We start from the raw sequence: 19,717 nt of genomic DNA, 5'->3' as shown, positions 1-19,717 counted from the left end.
GCAGTCTTCCTATTTATGACCTGTGCTGTATTATTTTTTTTATTTTTTCAAGATTCTATTTGTTTGTTTATTTATTTATTTAAAATTTTTTGGGGGGCGCCTGGGTGGCTCAGTTGGTTAAGCGACTGCCTTCGGCTCAGGTCATGATCTCAGGGTCCTGGGATCGAGCCCCGCATCGGGCTCCCCGCTCAGCGGGAAGCCTGCTTCTCCCTCTCCCACTCCCCCTGCTTGTGTTCCCTCTCTCGCTGTTTCTCTCTCTGTCAGGTAAATAAACAAAAATCTTTAAAAAAAAATAAATAAATAAATAAAATAAAATAAAATAAAATTTTTTTGAAAGTGGGCTCCACACTGGGCATGGCCTGAACTCATGACCCTGAGCTCAAGACCTGAGCTGGGATCAAGAGTCGGACACTTAACCAACTGAGCCAACCAGGCGCCCCAAGATTTTATTTTATTTTGAAGCAATCTCTACACCCAATGTGGGGCTCGAACTTACAGCCTCTAGATGCAGAGTCGCATGCTCCACTGACTGAGCCAGCCAGATGCCCCTATGACCTGTGCTTTAAAGGTGGGTTCTCTTCCTGGTCAATTAATATACCACACCCTGCCTTTGCCATGTCTTTGGTGAGTTTGGTCAGTGTGGGTCAGTCCCTAAAAAGCTTCACCAATTCAAGGTCTGGTAGCACAAGGGGGCCCTGACCCTGCCAGGATGACGACTAGACTCAGAACCACAGGGTCCCACTGAGGTACTGCTTGCCACAAGGCCCACCTCAAGCCAGCCTGTGTCTGGCCTTTATCTTAAATCCTAACATCTACCATTTTCTGAAAGTTGCCTTGGCCCCTCTCCCTTCCCTTGTGAGCCTTCTAGGTTGTTTCCAGCTCTGTTGTGTCTTTTTGGAAGAACAGCCTGGTATTGTCAGGGGACATGAGCTAACGTAAGGCCTGGGGAGACAAGGATGTCAGCTGCAAGGGCCTCAGCTTTACATGCGTGGGCCAGTGGGGAACAGAGAACAAAGCTCCTTTCGGATGCGAGTTGACCCTGAAATATAGCTGTCACTACCTGCATGGTGGAATCATACCCTTTTTAGAGGGGTGGAAGTGATCTGGGCCACATCTGGTCTTTTTTTTTTTTTTTTTTTTTTTTGCCCCCAGCCCAGACTCACTCTGGTCTGCCCTGCTGGATGGCTTCATTGAGCCAGAGAACAAAGAGGGAGTGCGTGCCCTGAGCACAGTTGCTATGGCAACCTCCTCCTCTCTGGAGCCTGGCAACGGGCTGCCCACTTCACCAGAGCCCCGCCTCATCGGCGGCCCCTTGGTGCTTCCATAAGCAGTTGCATCTGAATCCCCGAGATAAAGTCCTTGAACACGAATTACCTGCCTGTGCAGCTTAGGTTTACCGCCGGGTGGGCCAGGTGCCTGCAAGTCACCATGTCCTGCATTATCGGCTTTGGGCTCTCAGGGGTTTGTGAGAATCAACCCCTCTGTGTGTGGGCCCCACACTTGTGTGGTCGGTGACACAGGCTCGAGACCTGGGCTTAGTGTCTGAATAAAGGCATCACCTGCTACAATGAAAACCAGAGGGTGAAACAGAAAATGATTTTTAACAGAAACAATTTATTTTGAGAAGACACAAACAGCTCTAGCATATAAAGAATACACTTCAATTGCTGGTAGCAAGCCAGTATGGAATGCTGAAAGAAAGAAAGAAAAAAAGAAAGAAAGACAGACAGACAGAAAGAAAGAAAGAAAGAAAGAAAGAAAGAAAGAAAGAAAGAAAAGACAAGAAAAACCCTTTGTCATATCACCCCACAGAGGGCTTCCTTCCGTTTTGTGTTAGAATTCTAAAAAGGATTGGGATGATGATCTCTCCTAGTTTCTGCTGCTTCTTGAAATTTTTATCCAGGGACACTGTCTCATCACTGGGGGAATGGCCTTATCGCCGCCTTCCAGTTTAGGATATTGGTCTGTAAATTCCTGTCTCCCTTATTTTTCTTAAGTGCGTTGTTGGCACTTAGTAAGCCAACGTAAGAAGAGTCTGTCTCCTGACTATGCACAGTAGGACTAGTCAATCCTCCTTCCTCGTTTTGCTTTTGGCAAGTGTAACCCTTTCGCTGTCTTAGAGTTCAAGGCATAAGCCTGGTTGCCTTCCTCAGTCTGGCAATCTTAAACCAAAGGCAGAAAGAAACTGTTTCACGGATGTTTTCACATAGGGAGATCCTGAAAGGTACACATGCCTCTGACTTTAAAATTTAGTTTTCAGTAACTGGGCAGATCCCTGGGCTCAAATGACAGGAAGCAAGCCAAAAGGTCCTAAGAGACAATTTGCTTCTAGAGGAAAAACTGCAGCCTCAGAAGTATGTCTGAGTGACCGAGTTCATATTGAGTTAAAGTCCTAGCGCTCTGTATGTCAGCCTGTCCACAACCGTCACAAAGGAGTTTCTTCAAATGGCTTCTTGAGAGAAGCCGGCACAAACCAGCCGAAAGAAGTTTCAAAAGACAAGAAAAAGCGAAATGCCTCAGGAGCCGCACACCATCCCCTTCTCCTTGACCAGACGTAGACCTGGACCAGAGAACTGATGAGAACACTGGATGGAGTGTGTGCATGTGTACATGGTGTGTGTGTGTGTGTGTGTGAGAGAGAGAGAGAGAGAGAGAGAGAGAGAGAGAGAGAGAGACATTAGTCAATGGGGCCTTCACAGTCCCAGGGGAGAAACCATGCTCACACGCTCAGGCACCCGCCCTCGTCCCTCATGCCCCTCAGTGCTTCTATGAGCAAATGTGAAAATGCGAATCTGAGCTTTAGACTCCCAGGTGGCAGGAGACGTAGAGATGGGAGCGAGATGGAGAGACTTGTGAGGAAACTTTAGGGAATCTTCTTCTTCTTCTTTTTTTAAAGTAAGGTCTAGGCCTGATGAAGGGCTTGAACTCATAACCCCAAGATCAAAAGTCAGATGCTCTATGGACTAAGCCAGCCAGGTGCCCGTAGGGAATCCTTTTAAAGGTTCAGAAAGCAGGGACACCCGGGTGGCTCAGGGGGTTAAGCGGCTGCCTTCGGCTCAGGTCAGGAGGCCTGGAAAAATGAATGAGGGTTTCTACACCAAGGTAGTCAGTGAGAGAGAAACAGAGGGACAGAGAGACAGGGAGAAAGAGAGAGAGAAAGACCATGATGAAGAGTACCCTATTAGAGTCATGGGTTGACATATGCAGCCCTTCTCCACCCACTTCTGTGCAGACTGGTGTGACAGTGTAGTAAGTAGATGGGAGGGTAGCGAGCCCCATCATCCAGCATACAATTTAGTTATCACATGGGGCCAGTCACAGAAATGCCTGTCCCAGAAGATTGTCTGGACCAGAGGTCAGTAAACTATGACAAGCAGGTCAAATCCAGCTTGGGGCTTTCTATGGCCCAAGAGCTAAGAATGGTATCTACATTTTTAAAGTGTGGTAAAACAAAGAAAAAAAGAAACAACGACAAAGAAGAATATGCTGCAGAGACCACGTGTGGACCCCAAAACCTAAAATACTTACTGTCTGGCCCTTTGCCAAAAATGCGTGTCAACTCCCCCCCCCCCGCCGGGTCAAGATCCCACCAATCTCTGAGCATTCCTGAAAATGGAAACCAGAGGAGGTCCAGTAGAAACAAGGGAACGATGGAAATAACTGGAAAGACCACTCCATGTGACTAGCATGGCCCTAAAGGGACACTGACTGCAGTTCCACAGAATAGTAAGGTATGCATGAACCATGGAAGGAAGCCCAAGAATAGCTAAATAGAGTCACACCAGGCAAAGAATGTTCCAGAAAAGAGAATGCATGCAGAGCTCAGTACTGATGAGGAAATTCTGTAATTTTCTGGTAAGATGGAGATAGAGTTTGAGCCCAGGGATTGACGTAACATCAAGTTAGGTGAAGTTTCTAGAACACAACTAAAGATCTCACGAGCATCTAACAGTCTGAAAATATCTCATAAAGTTTCAGAAGGGAAGGATAAAGTAGATTCTAGGAAAGCCTATATTGGTTTGCCCTACTTTAAATAAATACCAATTACAAAAGGTCACACTAAAAAGAAGTAGAGATATTAGGGGACATTGGATTTTTGTTTATCAAAAGAAGTCGCCAGAAGATTCCCCCACATAGGACGCTTCTCTACCAGAAAGTGGAATTTGATCTACAAAAAATCATTTTTCAAACATCTCTTAGGAAAAACAAAGTAAATTTGGAGGGGAAATGAATGTTTCTAAATTGAAAATGAGATTTGTCTTCAGATTCAACTAAAGAAATCTTGAGCATTTTCCCTTAAAGCATAGCTAATTAGTTCACTGAAATACCCGGGAAATTCATATGTCATAAAAGTAGAAGCCAGCTGTGGGTTCTCTCTAAATGCAGTGCTTTAAATGAAAACACACTGGCCCCAGAGGCAGGAGACCTGGGATTGAGGCCAGACCCTCCTACTGTGTACAGGACCTCGTGTAAGTTATTTGACCTTTCTGGACCTCATGTGTGACATGAGAGGTTGGTCCCTTTCAGTTCTAACATTCCGTGACTACAGGTAAATATAGAAATAAGAGAAATACAACAACCTAGAAATAAGAAATATTCCCCAAAGTTAGCTTTGGAGTCAGTAGAAAAGAGTAGCAATGAAATATAATAAAAAGAATAAAATTTTAACTACTAGCCAGAGTTAATATATCTCATTTAAAAATCAATGAAAAGATTTGTCATTTACAGTTGATCGGGAGAGGTCAGGACATACAGACTGATATTTCATCACCATCATACATACGGAGGAAGAAATGAGTTCGGGGTGACTTATACAATGAGCACAATGCTGCGTCCTCATGCATAACATCTTATAAAATTGGACATAAAAAAAAGCTGAACACCACATAAGGAGTAAGTTCCTATAAAGCTTGGCATTAAGGAGAAGCTGAGAGGGGTTAACTGGCTGTTCCAGTTCAGATTTTGTTGGTGGATTTGTTGATATCAAATTCCACTATGTAGGCAAAATCTTAAAAACGGAGCCCTCGTCGAGAACAGCCACCACGGTGAAGATAGGTATTTAAGGGTTGGCAATACCAAACAAACAGAACATTTCTTCCTTTTTCCTATTCGTGAATTACAAAAAAAAAAAAAAAAAAAAAAAATTAAACCTCTAAACAGGTCAGATGTCCTGGCTAAGTTAAATCAAGGGTTTTGCAGGTTAAGCAAGTAGTTGATGCAATCTGATCGTTTCCTAATACCAGACAAATGTATACCTGACCAACACGACAATATACATCACTTGGCCAGACACTGATCACTCTAAGGACAGAAGAAACGATGGGAAAGGCTGGAACCATTTGGATAGTCGTGGCTATAGTGATTCAGGGGCTTGAAGAAGTAACGTCGCTGGAATACACACACACACACACACACACACACACACACACACACATCCCAGGGCTGCAGCTGCTGGTTCCGAGATCACACTCTGAGAACCACCGGCCTCGATTTTGGGCTTTGCTGAACAAACATATATACGTATTTCACACAACCCATTACTTATGCAAATGTATTTTTGTTACACTTACTAAAAGCACCTCAAATATTTGTCGCTAACCATTTACTACTGTATCCCTATATAAGTCTGCTTCAGAATATTCTAGAACTTTATTTCATGTCATTGTTTAAATTACAATTCTTGCTGCCCTTTGACGGAGGCAGCTGTTTGTACCTCTTTCCCACTCTCCTGTCCTCTTAAATCCCTAGTATCTTCATGACTTACAGCTGAAACACAAGCAAAGGCTTCGGAGGGACTGGGTGCTCTGGCAGAGATCTGGTCTCTCTCACACCAAGTGGAAGTGATAGCACAAAACATAAATAAGGGTAGGGGAAGCAGAGGCTTGTGGTCAGTAAAGTTGTACCTCCGGTAAGTTTAATAATCACCACCAACACCGGGCGACCGACATCGATCAGACATTGGAGAGTTTCACCTTTCACGAACAGGACACAGCCTCACAAACTCTAACTCCTTGTGTTCTTTTACTAAAATGATTAGTATGACTTCCATTTGTGTAAAAATGTCACTGTACAATAGCAAGGATCTCGGCCTTTCAGGAGCCATTTCCGAGAGTCTCTTGGTAGATGTGGTCCCTTAGTCCTTGTCCAAGAGGACAGCACTGGGGATCAGGACTATGTAGCCAACCACCGGCAATGTGATAAAATAATTCCAGGAGACTACAGCATTTTCTAATCTTCTGGAGTTAGCTGTCAGGGAATTTGGCCTTTCCGTGGTGAAAAATACACTTCGGCAACTAATTGGTGCCTAACATTCTACAAGTAGAACTTCAATTTCTTTGGCTTAAGGCTTTTCCCGTTACAATGCAAGTGACCCTCAAAAAAGGTAGTATTAAGCCTTACAATGTCAAAGTAAAGGACTTCATCTCTTTCCTGAGAGCATGTTTTTCTGACTGAGGAGAACAAACGAGGAGGCACTCAGGAGGGTTGGTTCCGGGAACCAAGGTCTGGGGAACATGGAGCAGAAAGAGGAGAGAGAGGGTCCCAGTGGCAGGCCTCCAACTTATTCACGATCTTGCTGAAGGGCTGCCCCTGTCTGCATCCCTACCTAAATGGGGGCTGACTTGCCAGTTGGAGCAGGTTGCTTGGAAATCAACCATGTCTTCTGATCATATTGAAGGCTCTCTGATGTATAGGCATACAAAGGTTGAGAGCAGTGGAAAAAGAGATGGTAATAAGATATTTGGTGCAACGGCAGATAGGGAGTTACTGGAGGATCCACACTTGTGCTCGGGAAGAAGATAAACTGATATTTATAGAGTGCAAAGAGCAGGGCTGGGCCGAGGTTAGGGCACGGCGCGGCCATGAGAGCGGGCGCCTCATTCACCTCACTGTGGTCCTGGCCCTGGCAGATCCAATTACAGTGAAAGCTTACTACTGTGTTTACACACTTGGTGAGGATGGAAGGCTACACCAGTGAGGAACAGAGCCCTGGCCATGAACTCGTCTTTTTTTAGGGGATGATTTGTTTGTGAGGAAGAGGGCAGGTGCATGGACACATCTGCTCAGACAGACAGGTACAGCAGGATCACGAGCTGATCCCTGTCATCTAGAGAGTTAATTAAGATGGATGTCCGGTGAGATGTGTATTGTCAGCCTTATAGAATCTCCTCCATCTTTGCACATTCGAAGTCATGCCTTCGGACCAACTGGTCGACTTGTGGTCATTAGGCTAAGGTGAACTATTTCGCTGCCTGTGGTCCCGCCTCCTGAAAGGGTACATGGTAGGCTAGGGATGCAGGTCACGGGAGTTGGGGCTGAGGGACAAGTTGGGGCCTGGTGGGAGGCCCAGGCGAGAGATGAGGCAGGCAAAGGAGGGGGGCACCAGCGAGGCTTCCTGTTGTACCAAGAATGGCTTGCTCTCTCCCCTCAACATTTGAACCACAAATACGTAATCAACACTCACCTAGAGCAAAGCACTTTTAGCTACCCATTAACCAATCCTGGGGATGACTCCCTCTACTCGTGACTAGACTGAGCTCAGCCTAGCAGAGCCACCTGCTGCTATTGGCTGGACCCAGAGCAAACAAGAAGGATGGAAACAACTTGAAATGGAAGCTGACCTTCTGGGGCCAACTTCATTTCACTTGAACCCCTTCTGATTTCCACCTTCAAAACCTGTTATCATTATTATCTGCACAAGTAACAGTGGCAGTAGGAGGTTCTCTGAAAGCCTGCCTGGAGGGGCTTCCAGCCTGTCTTCTCTAGTCTTAGCAAGTAGGGGTACAAGGCAGCAAACACTGTGCTATGTGCCGCGGTGGGAGAGAGAGCTGGTGTTACGATAGTCACAGGGGTGAGAGAGGTTGAGTGTTAAGAGCAGGAAAGATGTTTGGTCTTACGGTCCTCAATGACTAACAAATTCTACAGTCTGGCTGTTTGTTTGGGATTAGGTCCCCTGCTGCAAAATATTAAAGGAATATTTGTAGTCCTCGGTGATCCCTCTGGCCATATAATCACTGCCCCAAATCCTCTTGTGCTAATGAGAAACACCACTGGGAATTTCAGGGCCATAATAATGATGCAGAAGACGTTATAAAAATCCCAGGTATACAGACTACTGTAGAGAAAAGCAAGACTCAAGGTAACATTAAAACATAAAGGTGTCCGGTCATTCAGCTTGAGAACCTTTTGGGAAAACCATGAGAGATAGCAAGGTGATGGGAGAGGCGAAACCCAGTAGAAGTAGCAAACGCGAAGCTTCCAGAAAAATCAGCAGAAGTAACAAATCCTATACTATGTGAGTCTCATATTCGGCTTCAGAGTTCAGCTGTTCAAAGTGCTTCCCCAGGAGAAGGCCCTGGAAGCCTTTCACTTTTGTTAGGCCAAAGCACAAACACCCCTTCACTTCCCTACAGAGGAAAATATTTCTGTCTTTTGGAATGCTGAGGCTGGGGCAGATGAGTGTGGCATTCGTATGTAAATTCAGGCCAGGAAGGAGTCTATTTGATGTCAGGCAAACCCCCTGAAATTCGATCAGGACCTTCAAATAGTTGGGATGCTTTCGAAAGCAACTGGGTTCTCGCTGCTTATTGTTAAGTGGTCTCTGCCTAAACCAGGGGCAAGTACGGATTGCGCAGAGGTTGGTGAGCCCGACCTGTACCCAGAAGTCTGGAATTCAGAACTGTACCAACCAAGGGCCTAGGCTGAAGGCTTCTAAGCGGCTTCCAAGTCTCCTCAGCTCTCAGGGTAGCTTTTCAGCTGCTCTGCCTGCTAGAGTGTGGGCAGGGGAGCTAAGAGCTTGTTTCTCATTGGTGAGCAAGGCGGCCTATCAAAATCAAGAACTGCTTGTCTCTGGGGCAGTTTTTCCAGCCTCCAGGAGGTTGGCCAATGAATCCGTTGGTGGGGGGATGGCAGTGGTGAAGGAGGAAGGGGTCCAGGAAGCAGGCTACAATTTCCTTTGACTTTTCTTTTCCCTTCTTGGGAATATGGACAATTAACCCTCCATTACTGGTCAGCCAGTTTTTGTTCAATGCGTCGTCTGTTTTTTTAACCCAACCTCCCAGCGACCAGACATAGGAAAATCAAATAAATCACTGCTCTTGATCTGCCTAGAAAATTGAACTGACAAGAATAGTGCCTATAAGCTTGTGTGTTTGTGGGGGGGGGTCATGGGGATTGTTCTGGGGTTCTGTCAGCACCCTGTTTTCCCCAGACCATCCACTCCCCCACAGCATAGTTAACTGAAAGTTGGTCACACGGTGGAACCTAAATGGCAAAAAAAAAAAAAAAAATAGCCCTTTTTGTGTGTGTGTGTGTGTGTGTTACGGGCCACAGCAAATTGCAAGGCAGCCTTTTAGGTTTTGGATATATCCTTTTTCAGTCCATACATTCTCGGTTTGGGAACAGAGTAAGACTTCCTTTAACCCGAACAAAAGCAACCACAAACCACAATCTAAACTGAATGGAGGTGGACAAGTTACACTTACTTTCTCTCCTCCTTGAGCCTTTGATGATGCTGTTCCTTCAGCTAATTACTTCCTGTAATGAAGGTTATATGCAAATGAAACGAGGGTTCTTAGAATGCAGCCTGAGCTGGGCACCGATCCTAACTCTCACTGTTGACAGACACTTGGGAGAATCTCACGGCGCACGCGCGCGTGTGAGTCGCCTCGGCTAGATCTGAGAGAACGCTTGGCTGCCTCGTTTGTTGGCTGAACTTGGTTCATCCAAAGCAACCCAGTCCTGACTTTTCCTAGCTAAAGGGGGAGGGGGTCTACATGTTTATCGGAACTCATCACCCTGTTCTCCGCGTAGACAATCCAACTGAAAAAGGCATGAATTTCAAGACAGAGTCACATTCATATTCTGCATGACAAAAGCCAGCCAATCAACCCCATGCTGAAATAAGTGTACACCCGCAAACCTCTCTGAGGGGGGCTTGGGAGAGCAAGACTGTGGTTGAAGAGGCCTCAGAGTCTTTCCGCTTCTCCACACAGGGCCATCGAGGCCTTGCCCGGAAAGTGAATAATGGGAAAACCCCCCGTTTCGGCAGCCCCAGTCGGCCCTCGCGCTGTGCCCCGCGGTGACAGGAGTCAGGGACAGAGCAGCCCGGTCAGTGACCGAAAAGACGGCACAGGTGCCCTTGCGCCTGAGAATTTCTCCTCGGGGCACAGCACTGGGGGGAAAGAAGGAGAAAATCTGTAGTCAGTAATGGCAAGATTGTTACGTATGACAATGCAAAATGTCCGAAGGTGATTAAAGTGCCTGATGATTTTAGTTCTAGGTCGAGTGGCCTCTCTCCTGCTGTCCAGAGGGTGAATGAATGGAAAGGACAAGTAGGCTCTTCTGTTATTTCCACAACTCCTTTTTAAAACCCTTTCTCTTCCCCTTCGTCTACTCAAGTCTGGTGACTAAACCCTGTTTGCTGAACCCGGGCCTTAGGTACTGGGGTTATCGGTGGTTTCGTAGTCTTGTGAAAATTGTGCAATAATTCTCCGAGCCAGTGGGTTAGTGGTCTTCAGCAGTTCGGCTGCTGAGGGGCGGGACTTTGGAGTTGCCTTGCTTCCCTTCTTCTGTAGCAAGGCCTTGAAATCATCGTTTCTGCCAGCATCTAGGTTGGCACTGCCGCTTGACCCTGCAGAGGCAGCTGACTCACTGACTGGAGAATCAGCTGGGTTCTTTACTGGTGAATGGGAGCTCGGTCTGCCGCCGCCGGCAAAGGCCTCCCCAGGCTCTTTCCAGCCAAGCAGCTTTCTTTTGGACCTAAATAAGAGAAAGTTTGCTCTGAGTGAATTCAACGTGGCAGACATTTTCCTAATGCTTCATATAACTTCCTGAAGGCCAGTGACATGATCTGGGAGCCTCTACGAAGCAGCCTTGCGAGCAATTGCGCTGACCAGCGCTCTCTCTCTCTCTCTCTCTCACTGCTAAGTCCTCAGAGTCCCCTGCCTGGCTCCCTGCCTGTACCCTCCTTTCAATACCCACAGCTGGAGGGCCTGCAGGCTCGACCATGCTCTGGGTCTGGGACCGAGGAAGAATTTAAGGAGTCAAGGCTTGTAGCTCGGTGAGTCGGATTCAAGACAGCCTGAGGGAATGGGCCCTCCCGCAGCCCTGATAACTGGGCTCTTTCTAGTTTTTCTCACCACCAAGCCCCTGCTCTGTGCCCCTGTCCAAGAACGGGGGTCCCCGTCCGGTCCCCCTTTGCCTGCGTTCCTGCTCTGATACCCGGCTCGGTGCCCCACTGCGCTTCTTGCTAAGATTGGTTTGGTACAAGGAATGCTGTGAAGGGTTAAATGTCTCTGTCTGTAGACAGAGCTGCAGGGAGCAGATGGAGCCACAATAGGCCTGCGGTTGCTAGGAGACGAGGGGCCTCTCACTCGGCACCTGGTCCTCCCTTCCCGGCCCCTCCTCCACGTCACCCAAAGATGTCAGCGAATTGCATCTGCGAGGCCTGGCACTGCCGTTCCCATGTGTGGGTATCTGCACTTAGTCTCCAGCTTCAGTGCTCATGGCTGCTTGGAGGTCTCAAAAGGGAAGGCATTTACGTTAGGAATTAAGAAGATGGGTCTAGACCTGTGTATCACAGTAAACAAATCTTCCGTTGTGCGTGAAGCCACAAACACGTCATCATCGTCTTCGGCGATCCATTCGGCTGTTTTATCACTGATTACACTTTTTTCTTCAGTGCTCGGTTCTGCAGAGCTCCCTAGGCATAAGAACCAGAAGGAATTAAATACTCTGACCACAAGAGTTAGGACAAAGCACATTCTCATATGAACCTCATTTGATGTTCAAAGCAAGTCTGAAAGGACTGCTGGGCAGAGAGACCCTTAATGTCTCCATTTTGCAGAGGAACACGATGTTCAGAAGGTTAATGTTTTGGCCAAGGTGGCCTGAGTGGTGAAGATCAGCATGGGTCCTTGTTTTCTCATGCCTTTTCCATTACAACAGGTTGCCAGAGCATTCTTTTGCTTTGAATGCATCATTTTTAAAAATCAAAAAAGCTGAGAGTAATCTAAAGCAATGACTCAACCAGTAGGTGGGAGCGGGACCTATCTGAATCTCAGAGGGAGCCTGTGGAGTTTGACAAAGCATATTCTAAAATTACCTGTGGGCTTTGATTTGTTTGCCTGTTCTAGTCTCTATGATTTAACTTCTGTTGAAAGTCCAAATCAGCTTAAGGAAGGTCATAAGATTTTTTTTTTTAAGATTTTACTTATTTATCTGAGAGAGGGAGAGAGAGAGAGAGAGAGCACGGGGTGGGGGAGGGGCTGAGGGGGAGGGAGGGGGACAAGCAGACTCGCAGACTCTGCACTGAGCAAGGAACCCGACGATGCGATGTGGGGCTTGACCCCAGGACCCCGACATCTCAGGATCATGACCTGAACAGAAACCAAGAGTTGGCCGCCTAACTGACGGAGCCACCCAGGCGCCCCAGGAAGGTGATAAAATTTTGATGTTTGGTGTTAAGGGCTCAAAAAAAGGATGAGAAACACGGATGGATGTGGAGGACAATCTATTAAGTGAAATAGGCGGTCCACAAAAGACCAGTGCGGTGTGATTCCGCTTACACGAGCTCCCTAGACAGAGGCAAATTCATAGAGACAGAAAGTAGAAGAGTGGTTGCCAGGGGCTAGGGGGAGGGAACAGTGGTGAGTTATTGTTTAATGGGTACAGGCTTCAGTGTTGCAAGATGAAGAGCACTCTGGAGATGGTAAAATTTCACGTTAGGTGCATTTGACCACAATCGAAACAAGAAAGGGGCATGGAAAAAAAAAAAAGACCCCCAAAAAGGACTAGAAACATTATCTAGCCTAGCCTTATTGTCCTGGGAAGAGCCAGCCTCAAAGAATCCCAGCAAGTGAGCGCCCTTTCCTCTAGAAAGCACTAAGAAAGGGTGCCGCTGGAAACCTGTGCCATTGTTTCAGAGGCCTGCGAGCCGGCCGTGGCACCGGAACTCAGCCTGGGAGGGTACTGAGTCCCATGCGTGAAACGAAAATCAGCGTGGCTAGAGAAAAGTGCTGTCCAGTGAGGCAGGGAGAGAGTTCTTAGGGCAGGGTATGCGTGCCTGACTAGGCAGATGGGCTCCTAAGGTCCTAGGGTGCTAAGACCTAGTTTGATTTTATTCTCTCAGTCCTTGGGGGTTCCAGGGTGGACTGGCCCAAACTGGGCCTTGGAGATCCATCTCTGCCTGGGTCACTCCTGATCCCAAGGGCAGCGAGGCCTCTTTGGAAGAACCCCAACCCTCAAGAGATGCCTCCTACTGCCCCGGTTGTCCTGGACTCAGGATCATTATTGGGGGGCATCTCCTTCTGTCTCTGGCACTCTATGCTCACCGTCATCTTTCCTGGGATTGAAAGGAAAAGCCAGCAGTTTACTAACCTAGAGGACTTGCCTCCCTTTCACCTTCGGCCTGCAGTGGTGAAGTTGTCCTCGTACCAGGGGACTGCGGGTGGTCACTGGTGGGGGAACCCTTGGCTTCTTCCTGCAGGGTGATGATGGGGCTGAGAGGCAGCCTCAGTTCGGCCCCGTACGCCTCCATGTGAGCCGTGGGTGAGGTGAGAGGCAGGTACAGCACGCTGGGCTTTTTGGGGACTGGAGGTGGGATCTTGCCTTTCTTTCTTTCTGCTTCCTCCTGGCTCTGGAGGCTGATTCTTTCAGGCAGGGCTCTCGCCTTGGGGCCCCCGTCCTCCGTGGTGCCCTGGGGAGGTTGCTGTGTTCCTGAGAAGAAAGCACCAGAGGAACTGGCAAAAGGTGTGAAAGCGAGAGACGAGGGCGCTGGCAGCTCCCCGGGGCTTCTGCCCTCAGGGAAGCTGGAGGGCTTTGGTTTCCGCACCACCGTGTAGATGTCTTGAGGGAGTGGCCGCGTGTGTTGAACTGAGCTCTTGGGGGTCATAGCCAAGGTCGGCGAGGTGAGTGTGTACTCCTCGGGGACCGATGGTGGCTTGTGGACCAAGCTCGGAGGCCTTCGGGCCACGGGGGGCTTCTCGGCTATGGGAGGTTTCGTCTTTCTCTCTGGCAAGGTGAAGACTTCCGCTCCTGTGTCCTCAGCATAGTCCGGGCTCTCGATGTCATCTTCCGGCTCAGACTTGCTGACTGACCTCAGGCGCACGGAACGGAGGTCGGACTGAGTGACCATGGGCATAACGGGCTGGTTGGGGCTCGTTTTCTGGGCCAGCTTGGCCCCAAAATTTGTATCTGAGTGATGCCGGCTCACCTTGGTTTTGCTTCGGATGGAGATACTCATCCCAGACAGATCCAGGTTGGTTGAAGAGGTCAACGGCAGGTCAAACGACAGCCGTGACTTGGAGATTTTCTCCATTGGCGAGGTTGGGGGGAGCGACGACTTCCTCTCAGGTACCACCGGACGCACCCGGACGCTGCCACTCGGTGGGGGCAGGTGGCCCAGGGTCAAGGACATGGAGACGGTGGGCGTTGGTGTCTCCGACTGGCTGGAGTATCCACTGGAGGGTGACATCAGCCCCGTGGGCCTTCCTGGGGAGGATACTTCCCTGGCCTCCACCTCGATGGAGAGTTGGGAAGGTGTCGTGGCTCTGGACGTGGAAGGGGAGGCGAGAGACTCTGAGCTGCCCTGAACTTGGGTGCACTCGATGACCGTGGTGCCAGTGGCAGTGCTGGAGCTGGACAAGGACTGGTAGGTGTCGCCAGACTTCCAGTCAGTCAGATACCAGTGGTGGGAGAAATGTGTACCTTCCGGATCTTTGAAGGTTGGCACAGCTGGGTGACCCTGAGCATCGGGGTGGGATGAGTGACGTCCTTGGTGTTCCAGGGAGAGGCAGAGGCTCCTGGGCCGCTGGTCCTTGGGCAGTGCTGACCCACCTTCCGGCGAGAGGGCCGGCTCATCTTTGACCAGCGAGACACTGCGCATGGGTGGGGAAGGCTTCTTTTTGGCCTTCCGGAGAGAGATACTCTTGGATCTCTGCCTCCTGTGCTGGGCCTCCTGTTGGGCGCTAAGGGAGGCAATGTTGTCGGCACTGTTACTGCCCTCAGAACTCGTACTGGCGTGAGGCAGGGCACAGGCCTCACTGGCCTTCTGTTCCTCCTTGTAGTCCACATCCGCGGCGCCCGAGTCCGTGGGCACAGACAGTGACCGCTCCCGGAACCTGCTGGACCCCCCTGGGCCTGTCTCCAGCCTTGAGGTACCACTGGTGAGAAGGCCGATCTTGGAGGGTCGCTCCGATGCTTGCCTTCGTTGAGTTGGGTGCTCAGAGTAGCCAGCTGACCCACTGCATCCTGCAGGGTTATCACGAGTGACAAAGAGGGTAGCGGCCTCCTTAGGAACTAGAGGCGGCAGCGTGTGCAGAGGGACCCAAGCGTTGCCCGAGGAAGGATCTCTTCCGTTTTCACCCACTCGACTGCTTGGGCTGGCGGCACTTGGAGTCATGTAGGTAAAAGTATCTCCCTTCCAGGAAGCAGAGAACGTAGATTCTGTCGGCCCGTTGCAAGAACTGGGGACGCTGTACACCATTCCTATGCTCTCCATGCCTGGGGGTTTTGTGGCACCGCGCACTTGGAGAGGTTCCTCCGGGTCACTAGAAGGACTCCTCAGTCCTGGGGAGGTGAGATTTGGGAACTGAACTTCCTGACCAACTGCCACTCTTCCATGCACACCTTCTGGGGCCGAATGACTGGGCCTGATGTCCGAGGTGGCGGTGCGGGCCACGCTGCCCGTCAGCCTGTTGCCGTGACCTGGGGAAGGTAAACACAGAGAGTTAGTGCTGCTGCCGGGGATCCCCCTTGAGGTCCTTGTCTCGAGACAGGCGCACCCAAGTTTTGCCAAGAAGCATCTGCCAACAGCTTGGTCAGGATTCCTTGGTTCTTCCTCTCCCGAGATGAGGATGCTGGCGAAGTTGGGTCCTTGCCCATCACCACATGGTGAGTCACGGGGTGCCTTGCCCTTGAATTGTCCAGGAGGCTGCCAAAGCCTTGCCGGCTTTAATTATTCCTTTTAGAGCTCAAGTGGTGCGTGGGGCTACCTGGGTTTTTTTGTTTTTTTGTTGTTGTTGTTATTGTTGTCTTTTTCCCCAAGCTTTCAGCCCAGGCTCACCAACGATCCCAGACCTCAGGGTTCCTCCTCTCCTGAGACGAGAGCAGGGGCTGTGCAACTGCCAAAGGACAGCGCCGTGGGACTTTCAGCCCCGGCAATGAATCTGGAGGATGCCACAGGTGGCAAGTTCAGAGCCTGGTTGCATTTCTGGCACGTGGCACTTTTTAGCTTTGCCACACGCGAGGGGCTTAGGATGACACACAGGTGTGGGGAAACCATTCCGATGTCCAAAATCCCCAAAGATTTTCTCATCCACAACAATCCTTACTGTCACATCATTGCTGCTACTACAACTCTAATAAATTTATAAGAGCAACCACCATTCGCTGAACACCCACTATGCACCGGGCACACGGTAGGCCCATTACATGTAACAGCTGTAATCCGCACAACTCCGCCAGCTTGGTATTATTATCCCCAATTTACAGATGAAGGCGCTGAGGCTCAGAGAGGTCAGGCAAATTGGCCAAGGCCTCACGGTTTTAGTAAGTGGAGAGGCCGGGACTCGCATCCACATCTTTCCGGTCTGCGCCCTTTGGCTGGCCTCCATTTAGTAGCAGTAATGGTTCTGTTAGAATGGTGCTTTTCATGATGATTCCTGCCTTGATCTATTTGCCTAAATCTGACACATACAGCTATATTCCATGTAGAATGGGAAACAATAACATAATGAATTTAGTAGCCTGGGAAACCTGCTTTCCATATTCAGTTGACGCCCTTGACAAAGGGCCCTTGGTTATCCTTAATTACTACATGGGTTTTTATTTAGGACATCCAAACCCCCCCCCGCCCCCCACACATGCACATGCACACGCACGCACGCACTCTGAATTATTCCTGGGGGGCAGGTCTGGTAGAAGTGAACAAGGGGAAGGGTCTGGGGCATCAGCTGTGGTGGGGTCACCTTGGTCTCGCTGGGAAAAGTTAGAGAATCCAATAATGGTCCGCCTCCGCCTCAGGGTGGACTTGGGGTTCACGGCTGTCTCTGTGTTAAACAACGAGTGTCGCAAACTTGCGTGTTTATCAAACTGTTGCCCTGTAGCCAAAATAAAGACACTTGGGTGCATCCTGGTTTCTGTTTACAGCACAGTGGAAATCAGTCTGAGGTGCACAGAAGGGATGATGGCAGTAGCAATGAGCATGAACAGAGTCCAGGCAAGTGGCCCTTCTTCCTCATCCCTCCCAATTTGGCCCCGGGCACCCACAGGCCCAAGACATACATGTGGGCTTTCACAGGTCACACCCTGGGTCACCTGCGAGTCCTAGGTGGCCGAGAGCCAGGGCTTTCAACCCTGGCTGCATATCAAATCCAACTGAGCAGCTTTTGAAACCCTAGTATCTGAACCCCATCAAGGACACTTAAATCTCGGGCTGTCAGACCCCGATAGAAACATTTTTCTTGAAGTCCCCGGGTGACTGATCATTCAGATGTACAGCCTGGGGTGAGAACCACCGGAGTAGAGAGACAGGTTGAGACTAGATGTTGCTTGATTGTAATCGTTTCTCAAAGAAAGCCTTTGTATGGGCCAGTAAGGACAGGGCCTCCACCTCCCCTGCCCCACCGGCCCCCCACCATCCAGGAAGCAGCCTGCTAGTCTGTCCTCCAGTCACCTGATCACATTTTATCAAGGTTCACCCCCGTGTAGTGATTGAGATCTATTTCTCTCGAAACCCTGGGTCAGTCTTTGCTCCAGGGGAACTGCTGGGGCAGGGGTGGGGGTGAGGCACGCTGTTCCCCGCGCTGTCTCTCATTCCGCAGCGCAGCGACAGCGGGCTCACCAGACCCTCCCCTCTCGGCCCCGGGGCTGCATGTGTACCCACTGCCCACCCTGCCCCCAGCGAGAGGCTCTGCGGGCAAAACTCAGGGCCAGGCTCACTGACAGTAAGGTGGAAGTTTAAAGACAAAGCGCCCGCCCTCACTTGGCGGGCGAGTCTCTCTTCCCGGCCCTCATTCCTCCTGGTGCATCTCCCTAGGCTCTGAGCTCTGCCTCTGATTTGCCGAGGGGATGCGGGTGACGCCGAATGACCCCGTGTTCAGGGAGCGATACCACACGTGGCCAGACCTGCCCTCATGGCCTTCAGCAACTTTTCCTCCAGCATACCACTGGCCAGTGCTGGCTCCCAGGGGGCCCCTGGTCCCTTTAAGTTAGGAGGGCTTCATGTCATCAGGTCGCTGGCCCTATCCCCTTCTGAAATGACGGACCCTCCTCCTCTTCCACGTACAGCTGGTGGAGTGTGGAGCAATGGTCTAGGGGGCCCCGTGCCCCCAAATCACAGCCAGCTGAGCCGCATTTGCCTTGGTCTCTATTACTTCCCTCCTCAAACACTTGCCGCACAAGGTGAAGAAGCCCACCTCTCTAGCAGACCGAGTGTCTACTGGAAGTGCCACGAGGCCCCAGCTCTGTGTCCCTGATGGGATCCTCCCTCTGACCACCACCACTACAAACCTCACACTTCGACTCCGACTCCTATCCGGGTGCTACCAAGCTGGCTTCTGGCATGAGAAGTTCTCTCTCCCCAAACCAAACCTAGCTCACAAACTTTAAGTTCCCATGGACGTTCTGAAGAGCCCACACATTCACAGAGTCCTAGCGTTTTCTGTTAAGAGGAATTTGTTTGCTCTCAAAGGGGCTCGGTTAGCGTGGCAGTGCCAGGAGAGAGTGAAGAAAGAGCAGTGAGAGCCCCCTCGCCTGCATGCCTCCATTCCCCCCTGCCCCCGCGAGAGCCATGACCTTGACAGTGCAAGGTGAGCCAGCAGCAGAGAAAAGTCTCGCTCCCTCCCCCAGCACCCAGTGCATTTGGAGAGGATGGTTTGTAGTTGGCACGGAGGGAAGCAAACAGAGGTGGTGCTAAGCAACTCTACCAGAGATGTTGATGGGCACAATGTCAGAGTGCGTGGAACAAGGCTGAAGCCACCGCTTCTCCTCTAGGATGGGCAGAGGGGAGGGGCTATTCCAGGCAGCTTGCTTGTCGGCTGTGGTAGACAGGCTCAGGGAGGCCTCGGGGGCCCTCACACCCTGGGTGGTAGTCTCATCCTCGCTCGGCTGCCGTTTTGTAGGCTGTTGGGAAAGAAGGTGATGGGAAGGGTGTGCTCCCGACCGGATGAGCCGTGCCCACGGGATGGCTGTCTAGACAGGGTGGTCGGAGGCTTCGTCTGGTAGGCAGGAAAGTGTGGACGGGCTGCCAGGCCAGACACCTGCTGTGTGGGGCCCATCTCGGCAGGGCCTCAGGGTAGCTCTGCTGGCAAGCAGAGGTGAGCAGCAGCTTCCGGTGGGTGAGGTACGCAGCTCGAGGGCCCCTGTCAAGGAGCGCAGAGAGCTCTCTGCCCACGCTGGCTCTCACAGGTGGGAGGAAGAGGCAACTCACCATCAGCACAAACTCCAGACGCCTGCCAGCCTGGGGCCTTGGGCTAGGAGTGGGCTCGGGGGCCTCATCAGCAGAGCGGAAGGTCTGCCCCAGAAGTCTGGCCTCCGGGTACTGTTCCTCATATTCTTCTGAAAAATAGCACAGTGGACACACACTCTAGGGGCCACGGCCAAGCACCGGGCTGGGAGAGGACCGCAAGCTGGGGCTCCTGCTCTAGCTGCCAGGCAACTTGCCTTGTTTCTTTACGGTTTGGCCCGGCGTCCGAGCCTCTGGCTTCGGAAACGGAAA

The 19,717-nt window shown here is 50.4% G+C and overlaps 1 protein-coding gene across 7 annotated transcripts in view; it reads right to left on the bottom strand.

Annotated features, from left to right (window-relative positions):
* Positions 1–1,594: 1,594 nt before the first annotated feature.
* The window catches only part of NHSL2 (NHS like 2), an 84,599-nt gene continuing 66,476 nt past the window's right edge, over positions 1,595–19,717 (bottom strand). For 3 of the 7 annotated variants that reach the window (XM_073885889.1, XM_073885890.1, XM_073885891.1), the window contains 6 exons: positions 19,430–19,557; positions 18,927–19,122; positions 16,968–17,099; positions 13,378–15,705; positions 11,569–11,701; positions 1,595–10,758 (listed from right to left, as the gene is read on the bottom strand). In XM_073885889.1, the coding sequence (XP_073741990.1) occupies positions 10,434–10,758; positions 11,569–11,701; positions 13,378–15,705; positions 16,968–17,099; positions 18,927–19,122; positions 19,430–19,557 (3,242 nt within the window). In that variant the 3' untranslated portion in view covers positions 1,595–10,433. The remainder of the gene's footprint in view (positions 10,759–11,568; positions 11,702–13,377; positions 15,706–16,967; positions 17,100–18,926; positions 19,123–19,429; positions 19,558–19,717) is intronic. The other 4 variants (XM_073885893.1, XM_073885892.1, XM_073885894.1 and 1 more) reach the window with 2 other exon arrangements.

The sequence above is a fragment of the Callorhinus ursinus genome, unplaced genomic scaffold (genome assembly GCF_003265705.2).
Source record: "Callorhinus ursinus isolate GAN/ISIS: 27379988/994484 unplaced genomic scaffold, GSC_fseal_2.0 scaffold66, whole genome shotgun sequence".
Taxonomy (NCBI): Eukaryota; Metazoa; Chordata; class Mammalia; order Carnivora; family Otariidae; genus Callorhinus; species Callorhinus ursinus.
Note: the sequence above shows the minus strand (reverse complement) of the source record. Positions and strands in the feature narration are given on the sequence as shown.